This window comes from Equus przewalskii, chromosome 11, assembly GCF_037783145.1.
Source record: "Equus przewalskii isolate Varuska chromosome 11, EquPr2, whole genome shotgun sequence".
NCBI lineage: Eukaryota > Metazoa > Chordata > Mammalia > Perissodactyla > Equidae > Equus > Equus przewalskii.
In genome coordinates, this window is record NC_091841.1 from 26,691,513 (window position 1) to 26,713,077 (window position 21,565).

Here is a 21,565-nt window from a genome sequence, read left to right on the forward strand (position 1 = left end):
TCCCAGCCTGACCTCCCCATCTGGAGGGGGCGGCCTCACGGAACTGTGCCAAAGCTGGATTCCCTGGTGCTGGCCCTGCCAAGTTGCGCAGCAGCCCGGGGCTCGCCTAGAGCCCAGAACACTTGGACGAGGCCAGGCCTTCTAGGGCCCCCAACACATCTCCGTGCCTGTGTGTCCTGGCATCTGGCTAAACGTGGAGTGGGTCTCTGCCCTAAGCTGGCAGGCTGTCCTACCTCACATGCCAAAGCCAAGACCAGAAACCCCCAGCGGCTGGGCCCGGGGAAGTGTGTGTGGGAGCAGCAGGTGCTGACTCGCCTTGAGTCAGAGATAAATAGGTAACCTAACAGTGTCCAACCTTTGCCTCCCACCTCCCGCGGTGACGTGGAATGGATGACGGATCTGACCAGGCCTGGGTGGGACTGGTCTCCCTCTGAAAACAAGCAGCTGCTGTTCTGTTTCATTGGTTTCACAGGCGCCTCCTCTGAAGACAAGAACGAGAGACAGGGCCCAGCTTGGGGGGCTGATTCTCTCTCCTCCCCGGCCTCCCCCGCACATCAAGCATCCAGGCGCGGTCCGAAGGGCCATGGGACCTATCAGCCTCTGGATGTGGCATCTTGGGAGCCCGGGCCCCTCTTCCACAACCTGATAGAGTTGCCCTCGTTCGAGAATATCATTTGTATTTCTCCCAAGCCAAATGTCAGCTACAAACCCGCCCCTCCCTGCCTTGGAAAACCCTTGTCTGGGGAGATTAACCAACAGGCCCTCAGCCACGATAAACAAAGCTCCAAGGCCTTATCGGGGGAGCCCATGTGTGGCTCTGGGAGCCCCAGCTCTTGGCTCTTCATGTTGCTGCTAAAGATGCCTTGTGAGGAATGGTGACATCCTGGTCCCCCCTTGGCAAATTACTTTCTCCTTATGACAGACTCAGACCCAGAAGCCCAGGGGGGGATGGGGGCCGGTGGCAGAGGGGGAGGAAAGACCTGCATCCCGGGGGGGCCGGGGAGGCATGTGCAGGGCAGCGGGAGGCAGCTGCACGACCTCCCAGGAAAGACCTCGAGCTCAGCATGAATGGGAGCAGAGCCCGTTGCCTGGATACGAGCCGTGTGACTGTTGGAAATGATCCGGGAGGGCCAGAGCAGGCATTTAAAACTCAAACAAAAAGGAAGCAGGATGCGAACCCCAGATTGTAGACAGGTCTAGTGGACGTGCCTCCACCACCAGATGGTTCGCTTTTGCTCCCGTCAGGAAGTCGTGCCCAGCGACTGCCAGCTGACTGGTCCGAGGCCCCTCTTCAGCTGGGTCACTGGTTTCCTGCCCTGTCATCCCTCTTGCTCAGATGAGGCTCTTGCTTCCACCTGTGCCGGGGCTCCTGACCTTTGAAGCAAGGCTCTGGGAGGGCAGAAGCCCCTCTGGTGGCATCTATCGGGTTCTGGTCACACCCTGTGCCCTCGACACACAAGCCCAAGGGCAAAGCAGGTGGTTCTGAGGAAACTCTTACCTAGTTGGCCTTCCACGCCTCGATGCCCAGCCTGGCCCAGCCCTGCCTGGGCAGGGTGACCGCCTCTCCCTCGCTCGCCTGCCTGGCACAGCCTGAGGCTGCCTGCCCTTAACCCCCGCATGGCCGCCCTTGAGGACTCAGGCTCTGTCTCCAGGAGGGTCAGGGGAGAGCTGCCTAGGGGAACAAAAGCCCCTTCTCGCTCCCCTGTGTGGGAACCCAGATGGATGCCAAGAACGAAGCTGGGGGATTCTGGGGGTGGGAGGCACCCGGCGGATGAGGGCAGGGGGTGGGCCACGACTGCTTCTCCAGCACCTCCATCCTGCTCCCCCTCTGCAGCCACTTCGGCCTTGGCGTTTCCTTTCCCTGACCTAGGGTCACCCAGCCCAGCACAGCCCAACCCTGCTGCTTCCCCTGGTGCTGGGAGGAGCCATTTGGCCTGACTTTTTTTTCCCTTCTCTGTGTGACCTACATTTCCTTTCCTCTGACCCTGAGGCTCCTAGCTGAGCCACCTGAGAGCCAGTCCTGGTTGGACACACGTGGCTTCTCCCTCTAACTAGAGGTGAAAGGATTTGATGGTCGGGGGGAGGGGGGGGTGTTGGATTTTTTTTTTTTTTTTTTTGCTGAGGAAGATTAGCCCTGAGTTGACATCAGTGCCAATCTTCCTCCACTTTATATGTGGGTCGCCACCACAACATGGATGACAAGTGGTGTAGGTCCACGCCCAGGATCCACACCCGAGAAGCTGGGACACCTAAGTGGAGCATGCTGAACTTAACTGCTATGCCACAGGGCCAGCCCCTGGATTTTTTTTTAACACTTTAAAAATTGTTATTAAGATATAATAACATAAAACTCATCATTTCAGTGTGTACAGTTCGGTGGTTTTTAGTATATTCACAGTGTTGTGCAAACATCACCACTATCTAATTCTAGAATATTTTCATCACCCCAAAAAGAAAACCTCATACTCATTAGCAGTCACTCACCATCTCCTCCCACCCCCATCTGCCAGAAAAGATGAATCTACTTTCTGTCTCTACAGATTTGCCTATTCTGGGAGTATCATATAAACAGAATATATAATATGTGACCTTTCGTGTCTGGCTTCTTTCACGTAGCATAATCTTTTCCAGCTTCATCCATGTTGTAGCCTGTGTTGGTGCTTCATTCTTTTTTATAGCAGAAAAATATTCCATTGCACAGACATACCATATTTTGTGGATCCATTCATCAATTGATGGGCATTGGGTTGTTTCCACTTTTTGATTACTGTCAATAATGCTGCTATGTCCTGCAAGACAAAGGAAACCATGAACAAAATGAAAAGACAACCCACCAACTGGGAGAAAATATTTTCAAATCATATATCTGACAAGGGGTTAATTTCCAAAATGTGTAAAGAACTCACACAACTCAACGACAAAAAAACAAACAACCAGATCAAAAAATGGGCAGAGGATATGAATAGACATTTTTCCAAAGAAGATATACAGATGACCAAAAGGCACGTGAAAAGATGTCCAATATCACTAATTATTAGGGAAATGCAAATCAAAACTGCAATGAGATATCACCTTACACGTGTCAGAATGGCTATAATTAACAAGACAAAAAAATAAACGTTGGAGAGGGTGTGGAGAGAAGGGAACCCTTATACACTGCTGATGGGAGTGCAAAGTGGTGCAGCCACTATGGAAAAGAGTATGGAGAGTCCTCAAGAAACTAAAAATAGAACTACCATGCGACCCAGCTATCCCACTACTGGGTATTTATCCAAAGAACTTGAAATCAACAATTCAAAGAGACTTATGCACCCCTATGTTCATTGCAGCATTACTCACAATAGCCAAGACGTGGAAGCAACCTAGGTGCCCATCCACTGATGAATGGATACAGAAGATGTGGTGTATATATATACCATGGAATACTACTCAGCCATAAAAAAGACAAAATCATCCCATTCGCAACAACATGGATGGAACTAAGGGTAGCATGTTAAGTGAAATAAGCCAGACAGATAAAGACAAACACTATGATTTCACTCACATGGAAGATAAACACATGGACAAAGAGAAAAGATTAGTGGTTACCAGGGGGAGGGGGGTGGGGGTGGGCAAAAGGGGTAAAGGGGCACATATATATGGTGACAGATGAAAATTAGACTATTGGTGGTGAGCACGATGCAGTCTACAGAGAAACTGATAAATAACTTACACCTGAAATTACACAATGTTATAAGCCATTATGACCTCAACTAAATAACTGAAAAAACATAATGCTGCTGTGAATACTCGTGTACAAGTTTTTTTCGTGAACATATGTTTTCACTTCTCGGGTATATACCTAGGAACGGTGGGGGGAGGGGCTTTAGATTTATGGAGGAAGGGAATGCAAGGGAGGGGAGGGAGAGGGAGAAAGAAAGAGGGAAGACAGAGGGAGGGAGGGAAGGAAAGAATGGTGGGCCTGGAACGGTGCTTTGGCGCCAGACTGTGGGGTCTAGGATGCCTTGCAAAGGCGTCTGCACTGATTCTGTGCGCCCCAGGGAAGGCTTCTGAGGAAAGCACTGGTGGTGCTGCAAGGGGCAAAGGGAAGCTGGGGGAGGCTGGGGACCAGAGACAGTTTAGGAACTGTCACAGGACACAGCCACCCAGCACCCACTCCCCGTTCCCATGGAACAGTGCCCCAGGAACCACCCCACCTCCACACGCCTCCCTCGCCCAAACCAAACAGCACATTGCATCTCCCTGGCCTCAGTGATTGGCCAGGGATACGCATGACCTCAGACAGTCCAAAGGCAATGACTCCAGGGCTTCTGCTGGAGTGGTAGAAAAGACACAGCTGCAAGGGTGGAGCTGCTGCAGCCATCCTGCCACCAGGAGGGGAAACTCGTCCTGAGTCTGGACTAAACCAGAAGATGTAGAGCCAGGAGGTGGAGAGAGGGGTCAGCACCAGGCCACGTTGTCTGAGCTCTGGTGAAGCTAGCCCCCTGCCCTTGAACCTGAACCACAAATACCACTCCTGCTTTTTTTCTTACACTAGTTTGAGTTGAACTTTCTGTCACTTGCAACCAAAATGATGAGGTCCTTAACCAGGACAGCAGGATTAAGCTGAGCGCCAGGGATGGACAGGGAAAACACTGCTCAGGTAGGAAAGCACAGGAATGAGCATTTCTTTTTTTTTTTAAAGATTTTTTTTAAAATTTTTTTCCTTTTTCTCCCCAAAGCCCCCCAGTACATAGTTGTATATTCTTCGTTGTGGGTCCTTCTAGTTGGTGGCACATGGGATGCTGCCTCAGCGTGGTTTGATGAGCAGTGCCATGTCCACGCCCAGGATTCGAACCAACGAAACACTGGGCCGCCTGCAGCGGAGCGCGCTAACTTAACCACTCGGCCACGGGGTCAGCCCCTTTTTTTTTTAAATTTTTTTTAAAGATTTTTTTTTTATTTGGGAATGAGCATTTCTGAGGACCTACCATGTGTGCTTTAACACTGAGATCACATCAGACCCTCCCAACCACCCGGCTGGCAGGCTCCAAGAGGGTCGAGGCCACTGGCCTAAGTAAGCAATGGGGCCGAGATTGAAACTCCAAACCCCTTGTCTCTCCACCTTGCCATGCTCACCAACTTGGCCACCCAAGACAGACTTAAAAGGAGTCCCAGGGTCCCAGGGCAGCCCCAGGGCCTGAGCCCAGGGGAGGAGATGTGGTTGAGGAGCAGTGCCCGGGGAAATGCCTGGGACTGTGGGGACAGGTTGGGGTTAACGGGGCACAGACCCCCGCAGACCGATGAGATGACAGGAACAGCACTGGTCAGAGGTGGGGACTGGAAATGTTGACCGAGGGGCTGGCCCTGTGGCGCAGTGGTTAAGTTCGCATGTTCCACTTTGGCGGCCCGGGTTTCGCCGGTTTGGATCCTGGGTGCAGACATGGCACTGCTTGGCAAGCCATGCTATGGCAGGCATCCCACGTATAAAGTGGAGGAAGATGGGCACGGATGTTAGCTCAGGGCCAGTCTTCCTCAGCAAAAAGAGGAGGATTGGTGGCAGATGTTAGCTCAGGGCTAATCTTCCTCAAAAAAGAAAAAAAAGGAAAGAAAGGTTGATCGGGCAGTCACCTGGGGAAGGCTCATCACACTCAAAAGCCACAGAACTGGCTGGGAGGCCAGCCAAGGACAGGGAACACCAGAGATGGAGCTGACACTCCTGGCATGGTCCAGAGGTCCCCGAGGCGGCTGTCTCTGAGGTGGGACTCGATCAGCTGTGCTCAGGTATTTGGGTCCCTCCGTCACTCTGGCCTCTGTCATTTTGGGTTTCCTGTCCTGAGCGGCCAGGCCTATCTCTGCTCCCTCTGAGGCTGCCTGGGAATGCCAGGGCCCCAGGGACCAAGGGGCCAGCTGCCCTTGGACCCACCCGGGCCCCCGGCCAGCTCCAGATTCTCCCACCCAGACCCAGCCTCCTCCCTGGGCTCCTCCCCGCACAAGGCCCGCCTGACAGCTGAGGCGCTGCAGCTGCCTGGGCCCGGCAGCCCCTAGAGGTCACAGGAACAGCTGCTGCCCTGTGACCTCGCTGACCCCTGGTCCCTGCACACTGCTTCCTGCAGCCCAGGCGGCTGCCCAGCGACCTGCAGGGCCCAGCCAAGCCCCATCTCCTCGGCCCGTCCTGTTGCTCCCATTGCTCCCAGATCTTCCCAGGGTCTGAAGCATTTCGTGCTGAGAAAGAGGACTGAGGCCAAGTCAGCAGGCCCCACCCAGAGGAGCGGGAAGGGGAGAGCAGGGCGGCGAGGCAGCCGCAGCCCAGGATCTCTGCTCCAGGGGCAGGAGGAGCACTGGACCAAAGTTCTAGAAGGCTCGGCCATTCCTGATTCCCCGCAGGCTCCTCCCGAGGCCCACTTTCCCCTCAAGACTTGAGTCCCCTTCCGATGTGCTGCCCCTTAGAATCTTTCTGGGACAATGGTTTACCTCTGGGGATGGGGGTTGGAGGGCTAGGGGCCAGGGGTTGGGGGGGCTCGAGAATTATTGTCGTGTCCACTCTCAAAAGGTTTGAAATCTTTTGTGATGTGCATGGATGATTTTAAAGGAAGGAAAATACATACATATGTGCACATAACTTGCCAGCCCGCCGCTCCTCAGCCCTCCACATCCTGTCACCTTGGTGATACCCTCCCTGTGAGTCAGTCTCAGAAGGCCCGCTCCCTCAGGACAGAGGTCCTGTCTCGGCCCTGCAGAGCGCCCGGTGCACAGCAGGCCCATGAGAGATGACCGCCGAGGGAACGCCTCGTCAGGATGTGTCCTCCTCTCCACCGTCACAGAAACAGGCGCTTAGAGAAAAGGAAGCAGGGGCCCTGGAGCCATCTGCCTCCACGCTTGCTCTGGTTCACAACCCCTTGCTGCGAGCCGCTCGTCATCAGCATCGGATGCAGAGATGAACCAAACAGACAGAATCCCGGCTCCGCACGGAGCTTCAGCTCCAGCACAGAAACTTCGAACACCGGAGTGCAGAGAGAACCATGTTGGGGAGAGGGGGCCGGGGATGGGTCACAAGCGGCTGCCATGACTCACAGAGGGCTCCCGACTCAGGCTCTTTAACTTCCTAATCCCTTTTCTCCCGTGGCCCCCTTCTTGCTATCCCCAGCCTCCTGCCATTCATTCGTTCCTTCCTTCATTCATTCATCTGGAACCTTCTGTGTGGCATGCACTCTGGAGAGAGTGGTGGTTACAGTCCAGTGGGGGATGGACATGAGTTATAGGATGATGGCCCAGAGACGACAGTGGTCCCGAGTTTCCCCGAGGGAACTTGACGTCGACTGGGGGTCCAGAAGGCTTCCCCGAGGGGGGACACTGCTGCTGAGAGGTGGCCAGGTGAGGGGAAGGGAGAAGCGTGTGCAAGGGGCCGGTCCCTGGGGGCCGGGCATGGCTGATGGGCCGAAAGTCCCGTGTCTGGAGCAGAGGGAGCGGAGAGGTGGCCTGAGGCTGGAGAGGCCAGCAGGGGCCTGCCCAGGGTCAGCGGGCACTGAAGTGCGAGCAGGGGCACGAGGCGATCAGACCGGTGTTTTTCATCACCCACGATGTGGGGTGGAGAACGGGCAGGTAGCACATGGTCTTCGTCCCCCAGAACCCCCCAACTCCCTTGGTGGCCCCACCCCCCTCCCTTTCCTCCCCTGCCCCCCCCATCACCCAAGTCATCACTCTGGCCTGGCCTGACCCCCCTTCTGTCCCACTGTGGCCCCCATGGCAGATCTGTCACCAAATTCCAATCTTGCGACCTCATTGCCTCCAACTCCGGCTTTTACACCACAGATCAGGGCCAGTTCTGTCTCCCTCCTGAACCAACTGTCCCCAGAGTGGCCCCTGCCTCCAGTCAGGTCTCCCTCCAGGGTCCCCTCTCTAAAGAGACCTTCCTAAGCGTAACGCTGCAGTCAGTTCACGGGAAAGGAAATACGAAAGACCCTGAAACTTAGAAAAGATGGCCAAACTCACTCGTCCGAAGAGAAATGCAGACTAAGATACGCCGAGGCCCCTCTGCCTCGTGCGGTGTTTACCTTTCAGACTGACGACGATCAGAAAGTTCAAGAACCAGGGGCCAGTGAGGCTGAGGAGAAATGGGCCCTGTGGTCCGTGCGGGGGGCTTGGTACCTGGCACCTGGCACATCCCCTGAGAAGGACGAGCGGACAGAGCTGACTAAACGACAACTGTGTGCGTCCTTTGACTCCCAAATGCCTAGGGATTTATTCCACAGCCGCCCGCAGACATGCGTGCAGCAGCACTTGCACAAAGTGACACATTGCTATGCTGCTTGTCACAGGAAAGGGGTGGGGACATCCTAAACATCCATCAGCTGAGACCCACTTACGTCGATCATGACACACTGGAACACTACGCAGCTGTAAAAAGTGAACCGAGGACACACTCTGTGGACTGATATGGAGCAGTCAGAAACACAGTGTCACCTGAAAAAAGCAAGACGTGGGACAGTGTGAATAGCAGATGCTCATAAAATGTCATTGTCCATGGCCCCCGCAGAGTTACTCCGACTGCCGCCAACACGGGGTCTGCCCTCCCTCCACCCCCACTTGCAGTACTTTGGGGCTCTACTTGTCTAAATATTGCCATTGGTGTAAAAAATGGGAAGGGCTTTGCTTGTACATGCAGAGACTATCTCTAGAAGTGTTTACAAGAAACTGATAACACTGGTTGTCTATGGGGAGGAGAACGGATGCCTGGCGAGCCAGGGAAAGAGAGAGACTTTTGCTTCTTGTGTCTTCTGAATTTTGGACCACATGAAAGCATTACTGTGTCAAAAAAGTAATTTACATGAAAAAAAAAAAAGGAATTCTGATCCAGTTGCACCTTCACACAGATCCTTCATTCCCTTCCCATAGCATTCAGCAGCTAGCAGGAGCTCCTGCCTGCCTTTAATTATTCTTTAATGGGCAAGATCTTCAGTGGCAAGTGATAGAAACCCAATCCAAACCAGATTAAACATCAGTTGTAATTTGTTGGTATTTATAATGAATATCTGCTTCAGGCATGGCTGGATCCAGCAGCACAAGCAATGTCATTGAGAGTTATTCTCTTGGCTTTGTTTTTCTTCATGAGGGCTTTATTCTTAGGCATGCTCTTCCCTCAGGGTGGCAGAGCTGGCCGCCAGCAGCCCTGGGGTGACATCTTGGCATTTGTAACCCTAACAGTCCCAGCAAGTCCCCAGGCTGAAGCTCATTGGTGTTGTATGCCCATCCCTGAACCATCCCTATGACTCAGATTGGCTAGGCCTGGGTCTCAGGTCCACTTTTAGAGCTTGGGAATTGGGCAGTCACACTTGAGACTAGAAAATTGAGGAGTGGTTACCAGAATAAGAGGGATGAACTCTGGATGAGGAAAACAGTGCTCACCTACTCCTCTCCTGGACTTTCCCCCTCTCCCACGCCGCGGTCTACTGGACATCTCTGGTTTCCCGATCACACCGTGCATCTACCTGCACTCCTCTTGGCCTTTGCCTCCGCCTCTGCCTGCTCCCCCTGGAATGTCCTTTCCTGTCTCTGCCTGGCAAACTCCTACTCATCCATTCAGATCCTGCTCAAGTATCACCTCCTCCTTGAAGCCCTCCTAACTCTCCCTTCGGCTTTCCTACCTCTAGCAGAACTAATGTTTCTCACTGCTGTTCTTTTGGGCTCTTCTTTCAATCCACAGGCACTGACTGAGCCCCATCCTCACTGGGCTGCCATAGACAGAGGTGAGTCAGAGCCGGCCTCTGCTGTCAATGGCCTCCATGATGGTACAGAGTGTGCTGTTTTCGAATTGGTTCTTTGCTTCCCTGGGGGTTATCTGTTCCCTGAGGGCTGAGGCCCAGCCTTGGCCATCCGTGTCTTCTCAAGTCCAGCACAGCCCAGGCACAAGGTAGATGCAAATATGAGTTTTCAAAATGAGTCCCAACAAGGCGCTTTGAAGGGGTGGGAAGTGTGGAAGATGGTTCCTGTTGATTCCATGTTCCCCCGGGCAAAGGACAGCCGTGCGGCTGAGATACTCCCAAAGGCCTCTGGGAGGAAGTGCCTTGGGCCAGTCCCTAGGACAGGGCCGTCACCACTCTGGAAACCCCCATGGCCCTGGGCCTGGGCCAAAATCAAGACCCAAAGGAAAGTCCCCCAGCAAGGCCCAGCCACCCAACTCCCAAGGAGGGGTCCCAGGCAGAGGCTGGGGGCGGCTCCCAGGGGACTCCCATCTCGAATCGCAGCTTCTGCCGGGTCAGAGTTCTCTGAAGGCCATGAAGAGTGAGGAGGGCAGGGCTGGAGCTGGCAGGAGCCCAGAGGAGGAAGGAAACAAGAAACAATCAAGGAAAAAGCTGACCCAGGCCTGGGGTTGGCTCAGGCCACAGGGCCGCAGGCTGGGCTCAGACCGGGATGGAGGACACTTCCCAGGGGCGGGTGGAGCGCCTACCCAGCTCCCGGATGCCTTGTGGCCCAGAGCGGCGGGTTGGGGTCCGTCCAGAGACCTTGCCTGGCCAGATGCCCCCAAGAGTATCACCATCCTTCTCTTGTGACCCTTTTCTCCCAGACCTGCCCCCAGACTCCTGGTCCCCATTGTCCCACCTGCCTCCAGAGCCCTGGGTCCCTGGTGGGCAGGGTCATGGAGAGCTGGCTCCAGCCTGGGAGTTGTTGCCTGGCTGTCTCCCCATCCTCCCCAGCTAACCTTGGAGAAGGGGGCTTCCCGCTCTCTCCCCCAGGGGAGCTGGGGCTGCTGACGTGGGCGATTTCCAGGAAGAAGAGGCTGGGAGAGGAAGGAAGGGCTGAGTCAGTCCCTGTGTGGCGATCACAGGGTCCTGTGTTGGGGGAACAGCCGAGCGGTTGGGAGGGAACCGACTGGGCTCATCCCAGGGCTGGGGAGAGGCTCCAGGCTGAGGAGAAGGAAGCTGCATATCCCTACTGGGCATTCTTCCATCGCAGCCTTCCTCGCCCCTAGCTCCTCCCAAATGTCCCTAGGGTCCTGCCCCCTCCGCCACCAGGGTGTCCAGGAGCCCTTCCAGCAAGAACAGCCCAGGCCCTGGCTGAGGCACCAGACCCTGGACACAGGGTGCAGCCTGGGCGGGGGGAGGGTGGCCCAAGCGTCCATTGGGTCAGAAATGCAGGACGCCCCGGCCGTCCCCTGGCTCAGGATCCCAGCCTCCCCACCCACACTCAGGCCCTTACACACAGTCTGAGAAGTTGCGTAAAAAAGCCAATTTTAGTAAATGAAATCCTGTTTTAGAAATCCTCATTAATTGCAGGGCTCTCACGGCGCCACCGGGTGTGTATGCAAGATCCCGTCCGTTCAGCAGAACCACGAGGAGCCGGCAGCAGGCTCCCCAGGGATTCCTCTGGCCCCGGCCTGGCGACACAACCTCATCTGTGAATGGGGACAGTGACTACCTGTCTGAGCACTTGCAAAGCACAGACCCCACCACCAGGCACAGATCGTGTCTCAGATCTGGTCTTTGGGGGGGCCCCTTGTTGTGGCCAGTGGCAGAAGTGCACCGAACGCATGGGCAGTCAGCACTAGGCGGAAGCTTGTCACATCCAGGCAGGCTTACAGCAGTCCTCAGAGCGCAGATGGCAGTTCCTGTGGCTTTGGGACCTGGTTGGGAGCCCCAGCCTGGCAGCCAGGCTGGACATATCACTAGAGGCTGAGGGAGGGGAGCAGAGGCTTGGGCCAGGCTGAGGGGTCCAAATCTGCTGCTCTCCACCCATCCCCAAGCGCTCCCCAATGGGCCCCCGACCCTCTCCCAGGAGCCCTGAAGTTGGCCCTGGCTTTATGAGGCCCTGGGTGACAGTCTGCCTCTCCAGGCTTCCACCCCTGCAACTTTCCATTTTATCACTAGCTCTGAATGGAGCTCCTGAGCCTTTCCAGGCCCCTCCTCCAATGGAAGACTCCGAGCAGACGGGCAGGGGGTGGGGGCTGCACCTCAGCCACATTCCTGCAGGCTCAGGGGGCTTCATCATTAGAGCCATTCCAGGCCAGTTGGCAAGGCCAGCCGACCTGCCCCCAAAGCTCCTGTTACAATGCTTTCACGAAACGGCCGCCTGCAGGGCTGTGTGTTCCCTTGTCCTGTTTGGGACCCACTTAACTCCCATTTTACAGGCAAGGAGGCCCAGAAAGGGACAGTCCTGTGCCTGTGGCCACAGAGCAAGTCAGCAGCAGAGCCAGCTCAGAACCTGGGTCTGTGGCCCGAGGCAGTGTTCAGGGCTTGGTGCCGGGCTGTCCCCTCTCTCCCAGGGCTGTGCTGTAGGAGGGAGGGAAAGGCAGGGTGACTGGCTGGCGAGAAGCCTGAGTAGGGAGGGGGCTCAGAGCCCGTATGCGTTGCACTATCAGGCTGAGCAGGCCACGGTCAGTACCTGGAGCTGAGATTTCCATCTCTGTAAAGAGGGTCAGTGATGCTGGCTCTGCCCACCTTGCTGGGCTTGAAGAAGACTTGAGGGGCTCAGGGACAGGAGGCACTTGCTAAGGGGCACAGGCAGGCCTGGGTGGGCGGGTGCCTGCAGAGCACAGGTGGCAAGAGCAGGCAGAGGTACAACCCCTCCCCACCACATCACGACTTGGCCCAGGGCTACCATGCCCCTTCCCTCGACTGTCCAGGCCACTTTTCCTCTGAGCCACTGGGCCAGTCCTGGCAGAATCCACCTGACTGAGGCTCCCTGGGGGACTGAGGGAGGGGCAGGGACCACTCAGGGTTAACACCCTACACTTCCCTGTATTCATTTTCCACGGCTGCTGCCACAAATTACCACAAACTTCGTGGCTTAACACAACACAAATGTATTAACTTACAGTTCTGTAGGTCAGAAGTCCACCATGGGTCTCACGGGCCAAAATCGAGGTGTCAGCAGGACTAGTTCCTTCTGGAGGTTCTGGGGGAATCTGTTTCCTTGTCTCTTCCAGCTTCTACAGGCCGCCCGCATTCCTCTGTTTGTGGCCCCTTCCTCCATCTCGAAGGCTGCAACACAGCATGTCTCGGGCCCATCTTCCATTGTCACATCTCTTTCTCTGACTTCCTCTTCTGTCTCCCTCGTCCACTTTTAAGGACCTTGTTATTACACTGGGCCTGCCCAGCTAATTCAGGATAATCTCCCTATTTTAAAGTCAGTTCATTAGCAACTGCAATTCCATCAGCAACTTTAATTATTCTTTGTCATGTAACAAATATTCATAAGTTCTGGAGACTAGGACGTGGATGTTAGGGGAGGCCATCATCCTGCCTACCCAGCTCCCCTTCTGCGGGTCCTTCCCTCCCTCCTGACTTGGCCGACCCCACCCACCCCCAGCAGCCTTCCCTCTTTCAGGACGCCTTCCTGACCTTGCCCCCTGGCAGTCCCTCCCACAGTCACGGTATGGAAGCTTTCACCATCCTGGTCACACTGTACTGTCATGGCTGTCACCCTCCAGAAAGCAAGGTCCCCTCCCCCATCAGGATCCACCCTTCCTCTGTCCCACTCTCCCCAGCACCTGCCCGCCCTGGAGGCTATCCCGGCGTACTTGGTGACTTGGGCTTCCTCCTCCGTCCCTTCCTTGGACTGTAGGTCTCAGTCCAGAGGGGCTGAATCCTCAGCGACAAGGACAGCATCCGGCACCTGGCAGATGCTCAGCAAGGATCTGCTGAATCGTTGAATGCAGCGAGGGCAGTTTCCTGCCCTCTACCTCCAGCTCCCGGTGTAGGGCCTGCCCTTGAACCTTTCTAGTACTGTATGAATGAACGAATGAATGAATGAACCAAGCAACCAACGTTGGAATGTGTCTAAGCACGGGTCCCACCCCCGCCCCGGAAGCCACTTAGCCTGACGGCAAATATGGGCGTGCCCAGGCCACTCAGCTCGCACACCCTCAACGCCCTCTTTTCTATGGGGCAGTAAACTCCTGAAACCTCTTGCAAGTTTGTAATATTTTAATGTAGGGGCTTCCAAGGCCTCATTCATTCCCTTAGTAGCCACTGAACACCCTGGTGCGGGAGCCTCCCCGACCCGACCCTCCAGGGAGGGAACCGGTCCAAGGGCGCTCTGCGAATTCTCAAGAACTCGGTCTTCCGGCTGCCGACCCTTCGGCCTTTCTAGAATCGCAAGTTTTGGCTCCGAGGGGCATAGCCGGAGGCCGCGGAGTGCAGCCCGGGCACCCGACGCCGCCTGGCCCGCGGCCGCCGGAGCCTGGACTGGACCCTCGGCCCCCGCGGCTGCGGCCCCCGGGCGCGGCGCCTCCCCAGGGGGAGCCCAGGCGGGGCCCGGAGTGGGCGGGGCTTGGCTGGGGCAGCCTCGGCATTGGCTCCGCGGGCCGGGGGCGGAGCTTCAGGGGCCACGGTTCGCACAGTAAGTTCCCCGCCGGGATCGGGTCGGAGCGCCGCGCCGTCCAGCTCTGGAGTTCTCGCCGCCCGCGGGCCGGCCGCCTGTGCGCCTCAAGGTGAGTTCGGGCCGGGACTCTGCAGCCCGTGTGCGGCTCCGAGAGACCCCTCGAGGGGCCCATCCCTGTGGCGCCGCGTTCCAGCTCACGCCCCGGCTCCCGTCTCACCTCCGCGCAGGTTCTTTCCTGGGAGCCTCGGGCTCCACGGTGTTTCCCGCCTGCGCCTCGGTCCCGAGGCCACGCCCGCGCCCCCCTCCGCCTGCGGGGCGCAGCGCATCCCGAACCCGAACTCCGGGTCCCGTCCTCCAGCCTGAGCCCTAGCCCCTGCCCCACCCCGGGGACGCGAGAGCGCCCTCCCGCCGCCCAGCGTCGCCGCCCGGGCTGGGGGTCGTATTTTTAGCCGATGGTGAGGTGTTCTCCTATCTTTAGCCACGACCGCGAGTGTCCTGAAACGGATCCGGGCTGGGCTGGGCTGCGCGCGGCCAGAGGGCGGAGAGGGATCGGCGCCGGAACCCGAGCTGGGGCTGAGGGGCCGGACCCGCGGGAGCCGGGGGCGGGGGCCCGCACGCCCGAGCTCTGGCCCTGCGCCGAGCGGACACTCGGACATCTCCCAGCCCGGAAAGCACGGGGGAGGCTCCTCCCAGAGCTTGGAGACCCGAGCAGGGTCCCCAACCGCCCCATTTTCCCCGCCGATTGTCTAGTTTTGAGACCAGACCCCCGCCCCCCCCCACGAGAAGAAGATCCCGCGGACAATCCGCATCTGGTACGCGGGCACACCGCTCCTTGAGGGGCGCCTGCTTGGAGCTGAAGGCGCGCTGGAGACCCCGGGGCGCGCCTGACTCCTCCGGGATGCGGGGCGAGAGAGGGAGCGCGCGCGCCACCCAGCGGCCGCGGAGGCGAGCACGGCTCCGCACCGGGATGCCCGGAGACCCTGTGGCTGGAGAGGGGGTTCTCTGCGCAGGCTACGTCGGGGGGTCAGGAGGAGGCGCACGCTTCGGGCCAGGGCCGTTCATTTTTGGTTTTGTTTGGAGCACTGTCCGTGGAGAGCTAGAATGTTTGACGAAGGCCCTCTAGCTATTTGCTGAATAAATGACGGGGCTGACTGTGACCTCTAACCCCTTCTGTTGCACATGGCGTTCCCACGTGCAGTATCCCAGTAGGGTCTCCAGGAGCCCTCTGGTGATGACTTGTCAGCGCATTTGATAGATGAGGAAGGTGAGGGCCAGAGAGGAGAGGTGTCTCGCCCAAGGTCACAGAGTGAGTCGCAGGTGGAGATGGACTCAAGGTCAGTCTCCTGATTTCAAGGTCGGGGGCGCTGCTCTTTGAACACCCCTGGTGGGGCGTGGCCTAGCATTCCTGTGACTCGAGGGGCTCTGCCTCCCCGAAGTCATTTTCTCTGAAGGAGGCCCAGCGCTCCTGTCCAGAGCAAGCCCACAGAGCTGGGATGGCTCCCATCTGCTCCTAACACTGCTGCAGGCCTTGTCCTGATGGAGAGTTCACTCTCGTATCTCTGGGACACTTGCAAGTTGTGGGGGGGGGGGGGTCGGGCAGCCAAGAGGGAGGACTTAGATAGAGGAGGCCTGGGGACCCCGTGCCCCAGCCTAGCTGGGAGGCTGCTTCTCTCCTGCTCCCCAAGGAGATTGTGGAGGTGGCGTGCCCCACTGCATCGGAGCCACATGGAACCCGCTGGGTACCAGTGCCCACTGTTCCCCTTACTAGCTGGGTGACCTCAGCGAAGTTTCCTCACATCTCTGAGCTTCAGCTTCTGCCTCTGTAAAGGGCAGTAGTGAAACCCACCGCGCTGCGGCTAGGAGCATTCGAATGGAGCCTGGGGTCTTGTGGTTGCCAAATCTGAATACTTAGGGCTTCATGGTTGGAATTCCCAGCTCTCCCCTGGGTGGTTGACGCTAGCCCAGCCCTTCCCCATAGCCTCGGTTCTCCCCACATCTGGAATTGGGCGGTACATCTGGCTCAGAGTGAGACAGCTGTCAGGGACGCCCGACTTGTTGTGGAAACACTCAGGCTGTCTTGGCGCCCCTGTGTGATTGGGGAAGGGCGGGGGACCTGGCCCAGGCTCTGCGCAAATCCCACCAGTCAGCCTCACTCTCCTTGAGTGAAAAAGGAAGGAAAAGCTCCCGCAGGACTTCTCGCCTGCCAAGGGCACAGATAGGATGTGTGTCAGCATCCCCCCAGGCCTGTCATGGTGGGCACCAGTAAATGAACCGGAGCTGGGATTCCAAGACCTCAGGGCGCCCACTGCTTTCTCCACTCTCCTCCCAGCGCCTTCCAAGCTGAGCTGGAATTCCACCTCAGGAGAGTCACTCTTTGGTTTCTTGTTGAGCTGCAGGTGCTCTGGGAGGGGCAAGATGTCCGCTGTCTCTGTGGCTCAGCACACTGACCTAGGGTGTTGTCCTGGGGTGGGGTTTCCTGAGTGAGGGCCTGGGCTGGAGGGAGGAGCTGAGACTCCGCCTCTCCTGCATCCTCCTGCCAAGCCCCAGGATGCAGAAGGGGGCCGAGGAACCGGCAGAGACCTGCCCGCTGCATGGCCCCTCCCAGCGATTTCCCACCTGCTCGGCCCCTGCCAGCCTGGGAGGGGGCAGTGGGAGAAGGTGGGCTCATCTGATTACCCGCTGGTGACCTTGGACGAGTTTCTTTCTTTGCCTTTTGTTCTCTGATTGTACATCTGGGCTCTGGTTTGTCCACGTATCGGCCAGTCCCCCAACATGGGAACCAGACGGACTGCTGTGAATGCTTCCTTTTTCTGGGGGAGCCTCCAGAGTGTATTTATTTTTTCCGCATTAATAATAGTTTTATTTTTTCTGATTACATAAATAATATATGCACATAAATAATACATGCTTATTGTTAAGAATTTGAGCTTGTAAAAGTGTGGACAAGAAAAGGAAAGTCGCCTGAAATTCCACCCCCTCAAGAGAACCACCATCAACATTTTGGCGACCATCCCTTCACATGGATGTATCATGAGCAAATACTACAGATTGTTATTTTTATTGAGGACAGCTTTGCTCCCACGTCACTGAGCCCACACCCCATCCCAATCTAAGTACCCATATGACACTCTGGTGCTGGCCTTCCATATTCTTCTCTGTTCTCATGTCGGGTTTAATCCTCTGCAGGCCTGTATATGTAGGCACATACATGCATATATGGGGAGGCTGGCTGGGGCGCTGCTTGACACTTTCAATAAATGGAATCTTCTTTACTACATTTTTGCTTTTTTCTTCTCTCCCTCTGCAATGCCTTGTGGGAATTCCTCCAAAATGTCTTAATAGCGCTAATTTTAAAATGCGAACAATAGGAGGAGGGTTGTGTTGATTAAATGAGATGTGTTTGCAAAGAACTCAGCAAAATGCCAGGCACAGAGCAAAGCCCCTGAAAAATTTGTACCCCCAGCTCCATCTTCCCCTTAGGTGCTGGGGCAGGAAAGAGGGACAGAAAGTACTTTAGACTCAGCCTCTGCCCATAAGGGACTGCTCACCCGGAGGAGGAGAAAAGGAAACTCCCAGAAAGCGACGTCACTTCCAGGTGGGACATGAGTGGAGGTGTCAGTCATTTGGCACCATTGGCTGGACATCTGCTGTGTGTCGTCCAGCCTGTGCCAGGCCTGGGTGGACGAGACAGGTTACAAGATCTCTGTCCTCAGTCAAGTAGGGAATCAAGAGAAGTCTGTGAGACCCCCGCACAATTGTCACCTGTCGTGTTTTAGGGCACCGTCGATGTGCGGTAGGGGTTGAGTACCCGGCCGTTGGTGAGAAGCAGAGCTGGGGACCCAGGGCAAGAGACCAGAGCCAGGACTCTGTGTGCGATTTCGGGCCTGTCACTCGGGTTCCCAGGCCTCAGTTTCCCCACTTGCAAAGGGAAGGGCTTGGCACTGGTGACCCAGGCCCTAAGGCGCACTGAGTCCATGAATGAACACGATTCTTCCAGGGCTCCCCCAGGACAGCGGCCCCCCTTGGGCTCCCAGGGCTGACACAGGGGATCCAGAAATGAGACAGATGCTTCCGACTTTTGTCTTCTGTCCCTGACTTGTCCCCTTGGTATTTCAGCTCCTCAACCACGGACCAGGAAGATAGTCACGAGAACAGAGCAGAGAGCATTGCTGCCGACGAGATCTCTGCCTTTCTGCTTCCAATTTTCAGAAGCGTTTTCAACTCTTTTGGGAGAAAGTGATTTTTATTATCTCGACCCCTCTGACTTCATTGATCATTCATCTTTCTTTTTCTAATTCCTTGGGCCGACTCTGGTCATACCCCACACGCTAGTCTTAGCCCCTTTGCAAGTTTTGGTCCCTGAAAACCACCCTCTGGGGGTTCCAGGTCAAGGGTGGTGAGAGGAGGCAGCAGGAGGCTGTGAGCTCCACGGTGGACTGTCTTGGCTCCAGCAGCCAGGCCTGGGTGGTGAGGTCACGATGTCCACCAAGGTGCCCATCTATCTGAAGCGCGGCAGCCGCAAGGGCAAGAAAGAGAAGCTTCGGGACCTGCTGTCCTCAGACATGATCAGCCCGCCGCTGGGGGACTTCCGCCACACCATTCATATCGGCAGTGGAGGCGGCAGCGACATGTTTGGTGACATCTCCTTCCTGCAGGGCAAGTTCCACCTCCTGCCCGGGACAGCGGTCGAGGGACCTGAGGAGGATGGCACCTTCGACCTCCCCTTCCAGTTCACCCGCACGGCCACGCTGTATGGGCAGGAGCTCCCCGACGGGCCGTCCCCTCTGCTCAAGAACGCCATCTCCCTCCCAGTCATCGGTGGGCCCCAGGCCCTCACCCTGCCCACAACCCAGGCCCCACCCAAGCCCCCTCGCCTGCACCTGGAGACCCCTCAGTCTTCCCCACAGCCTTCCCCACAGGAGGCAGGGAGTGTGGACATCTGGAGAATTCCGGAGGCTGGCTCGGCCCACAATGGGCTGACCCCTGAGTCGGGGGCAGAGGAGCCCTTCCTGTCTCATGCCAGCTCCCTGCTCTCGCTGCACGTGGACCTGGGGCCTTCCATCCTGGACGACGTCCTCCAGATCATGGACCAGGACCTGGGCCATATGCAGATCCCCACATAGGAACCGAGGCTGGCCAGGCTGGGCACCCAGGCTGGGGTGAATGGTGGGAGGCAGGGGGTGGACACAGCCCTGAGCTAGAAGTTGGAATCCCGAGGTCCCACCTGTGTGGTCACTGGCCAGCAATTTCTCACCTCGCCCTTTGTTTCCCCCTCCCTACCCACTCCCCGTGAGCAGAGCTCGCCTCATTGCTTTCCCCTAAAACCCACCAAGGACATGTGCAGAAGTCAGCCCAAAGTGCCCTGAGCATCTTGGGCCACCTGGTCCCCCACCACCAACTGCTCCTCCTTCCTCAGTTCCCTTGGATGAAAGGTCTGCTGAAATGGACTCCCCTTGGTCTCAGCCCCGTCGGACGCCCTGCCCTGATTCGGGGGGCGGGGGAAGGGCAGGGCACAGTCAGCCAGACCTTTCATGTCCTGGACCGGGAACATGGCATCAGTACCAAAAGTCCCTCTGCCCCATCCCCTCCCACATGACCAGGGATTCTGGTCGCAATAAAAGTTGCTGCTGCTATGGTTGTGTTCCCTGTCCTCTTGTCCCAGGTTTCTTCCTGAAGATGGGTGGGTCTCTGAGCTTGGCTGGCCCTTGGGGAGACCCTAGCCCCAGAGGGCTTTGTGCAGGGCGGGCCCTGCCCTTCGGAAGATGGTACCTGATTCCGAGCCCATCGTGAGAATGGAGCAGGAACCGACCGAGTGCCAAGTGGGGATGTTCCAACATCGATCCAGGTGTTTGGCAAGAGGTGGCTGGGCACTGGTGTAGGCTAGGCGCTGGGGTCTGCCGGGGGAGACCCAAGAGTGAAAGGATAACCACAAGGCCTAGTGCAAGGGACTACCAGCATCTCCAGTGTCAGAGGGCTAAGGGAGCAAGCAGGAGGGAGGGCCGGGCCGGGGCTGGGAGGGATCTGACAGCGCTCATCGCAGCCTCATCCCATCAGTGTTGTTACTGAGCATCTACAGTGCCCTTGGCATGCTCCACGTGCTGGGGATACCAGACAGATAGGTCCTTGCTCTTCCGAAGCTTACTTTTTTTTTTTTTTGAGGAAGATTAGCCCCGAGCTAACATCTGCTGCCAATCCTCTTCTTTTTCCTGAGGAAGATTGGCCCTGAGCTAACATCCATGCCCATCTTCCTCTACTTTATATGTGGGACGCCTACCACAGCATGGCATGCCAAGCGGTGCCATGTCCGTACCCAGGATCTGAACTGGTGAACCCAGGGCTGCTGAAGTGCAATGTGTAAACTTAACCACTGCGCCACCGGGCCAGCCCCTGGAGCTTACATTTTAGTGGAGAGAAGAATATTAAATTTGTAAGCAAGTAAGATGATTTCCAACAGTGGTGAACACTATGAAGAAAACTGTGTGGGGAATGCCTGGGACAGGGGTGTGGGTGGTGTCAGGGCACATTAGAGTGATCGCATGTGATTCTGAACCAAACCTGAGGGCTAACAGACTTATGCTCATGCATATGCAAAGGCACTGAGGCAGCAGAGTGAATGACAGAGAAGAGTATAGATCTGAGTCTGACCTCGCCTGTGTGAGACTCAGTTTCTCCTTCTCTAAAATAGAGTCAGTGATACCCACCTTGCAGGGTTGTTGAGAAAATTAGAGATAATGTTTACCAATTGCCACATGGAAAGTATTCAGAACTGGTCATGGTGTGTGACATAAAGGAACCTGGGGCTCAGGAAAGGCATGGCCGGGAAGCTGGAAAAGCAGGGGCGAGTCAGCTTAAAAATTGTTTGCCAGCTGAAGCTGAGCAAAGGGGAGCTGCCAGAGGATTTTAAGCAGGAGAGACGTGGTCAGATCCAGGCTTTAGAGAGGTCAGCACCCAGGCCATGTGGGAGAGGGACCGAAGGCCAAAGAGGAGGAGGCCCTGGTAGGATGAGGATTGGATGGGGCAGGGAGGGTGGCGACAGAGAGGAGGGGCCTTGTCGACGTGGGGCTTGGTGCCTGAGTGTCACAGGCCACGTGGGCAGCTGGAGGCAAGTTCAAGCCTCACTGGGCCCCTTCTTCCATCTCCACTTGTTCTTTTCCATCCTTTTGACCCTTCAGTTCCCAGACCCCCAGCCCTTCCTGCCTCCAGCCCCTGGGCCAGATTTCTTAGTGGAGGCTGAATTTGACCAGGACATATTTTGTTTGGCAATGCA

General features: G+C 56.5%; 1 protein-coding gene and 1 long non-coding RNA gene across 5 annotated transcripts; one reads left to right on the forward strand and one right to left on the reverse strand.

The window, feature by feature from the left end:
- Positions 1-2,367: 2,367 nt before the first annotated feature.
- Positions 2,368-14,185, reverse strand: LOC103567944 (uncharacterized). Of its 4 annotated transcripts, XR_011524154.1 has the most exons (4): positions 13,496-14,185; positions 12,791-13,091; positions 8,346-8,442; positions 2,368-2,789 (listed from the first exon to the last, which is right to left on the reverse strand). It is a non-coding gene; the product is annotated as an uncharacterized lncRNA (long non-coding RNA). The 4 variants fall into 4 exon arrangements; XR_548816.2 differs by lacking the exon at positions 2,368-2,789 and having other exon boundaries at positions 8,194-8,442; positions 13,496-14,170; XR_011524155.1 differs by lacking the exons at positions 2,368-2,789; positions 8,346-8,442 and adding an exon at positions 8,967-12,245 and having other exon boundaries at positions 12,358-13,091; positions 13,496-13,691.
- Positions 14,186-14,213: 28 nt separating this feature from the next.
- Positions 14,214-19,931, forward strand: CDC42EP2 (CDC42 effector protein 2). Its single transcript, XM_070565441.1, has 2 exons — positions 14,214-14,407; positions 18,415-19,931. Exon 2 carries the CDS (start codon positions 18,777-18,779, stop codon positions 19,419-19,421), a length of 645 nt encoding a protein of 214 aa, XP_070421542.1. The 5' UTR covers positions 14,214-14,407; positions 18,415-18,776; the 3' UTR covers positions 19,422-19,931.
- Positions 19,932-21,565: the final 1,634 nt, after the last annotated feature.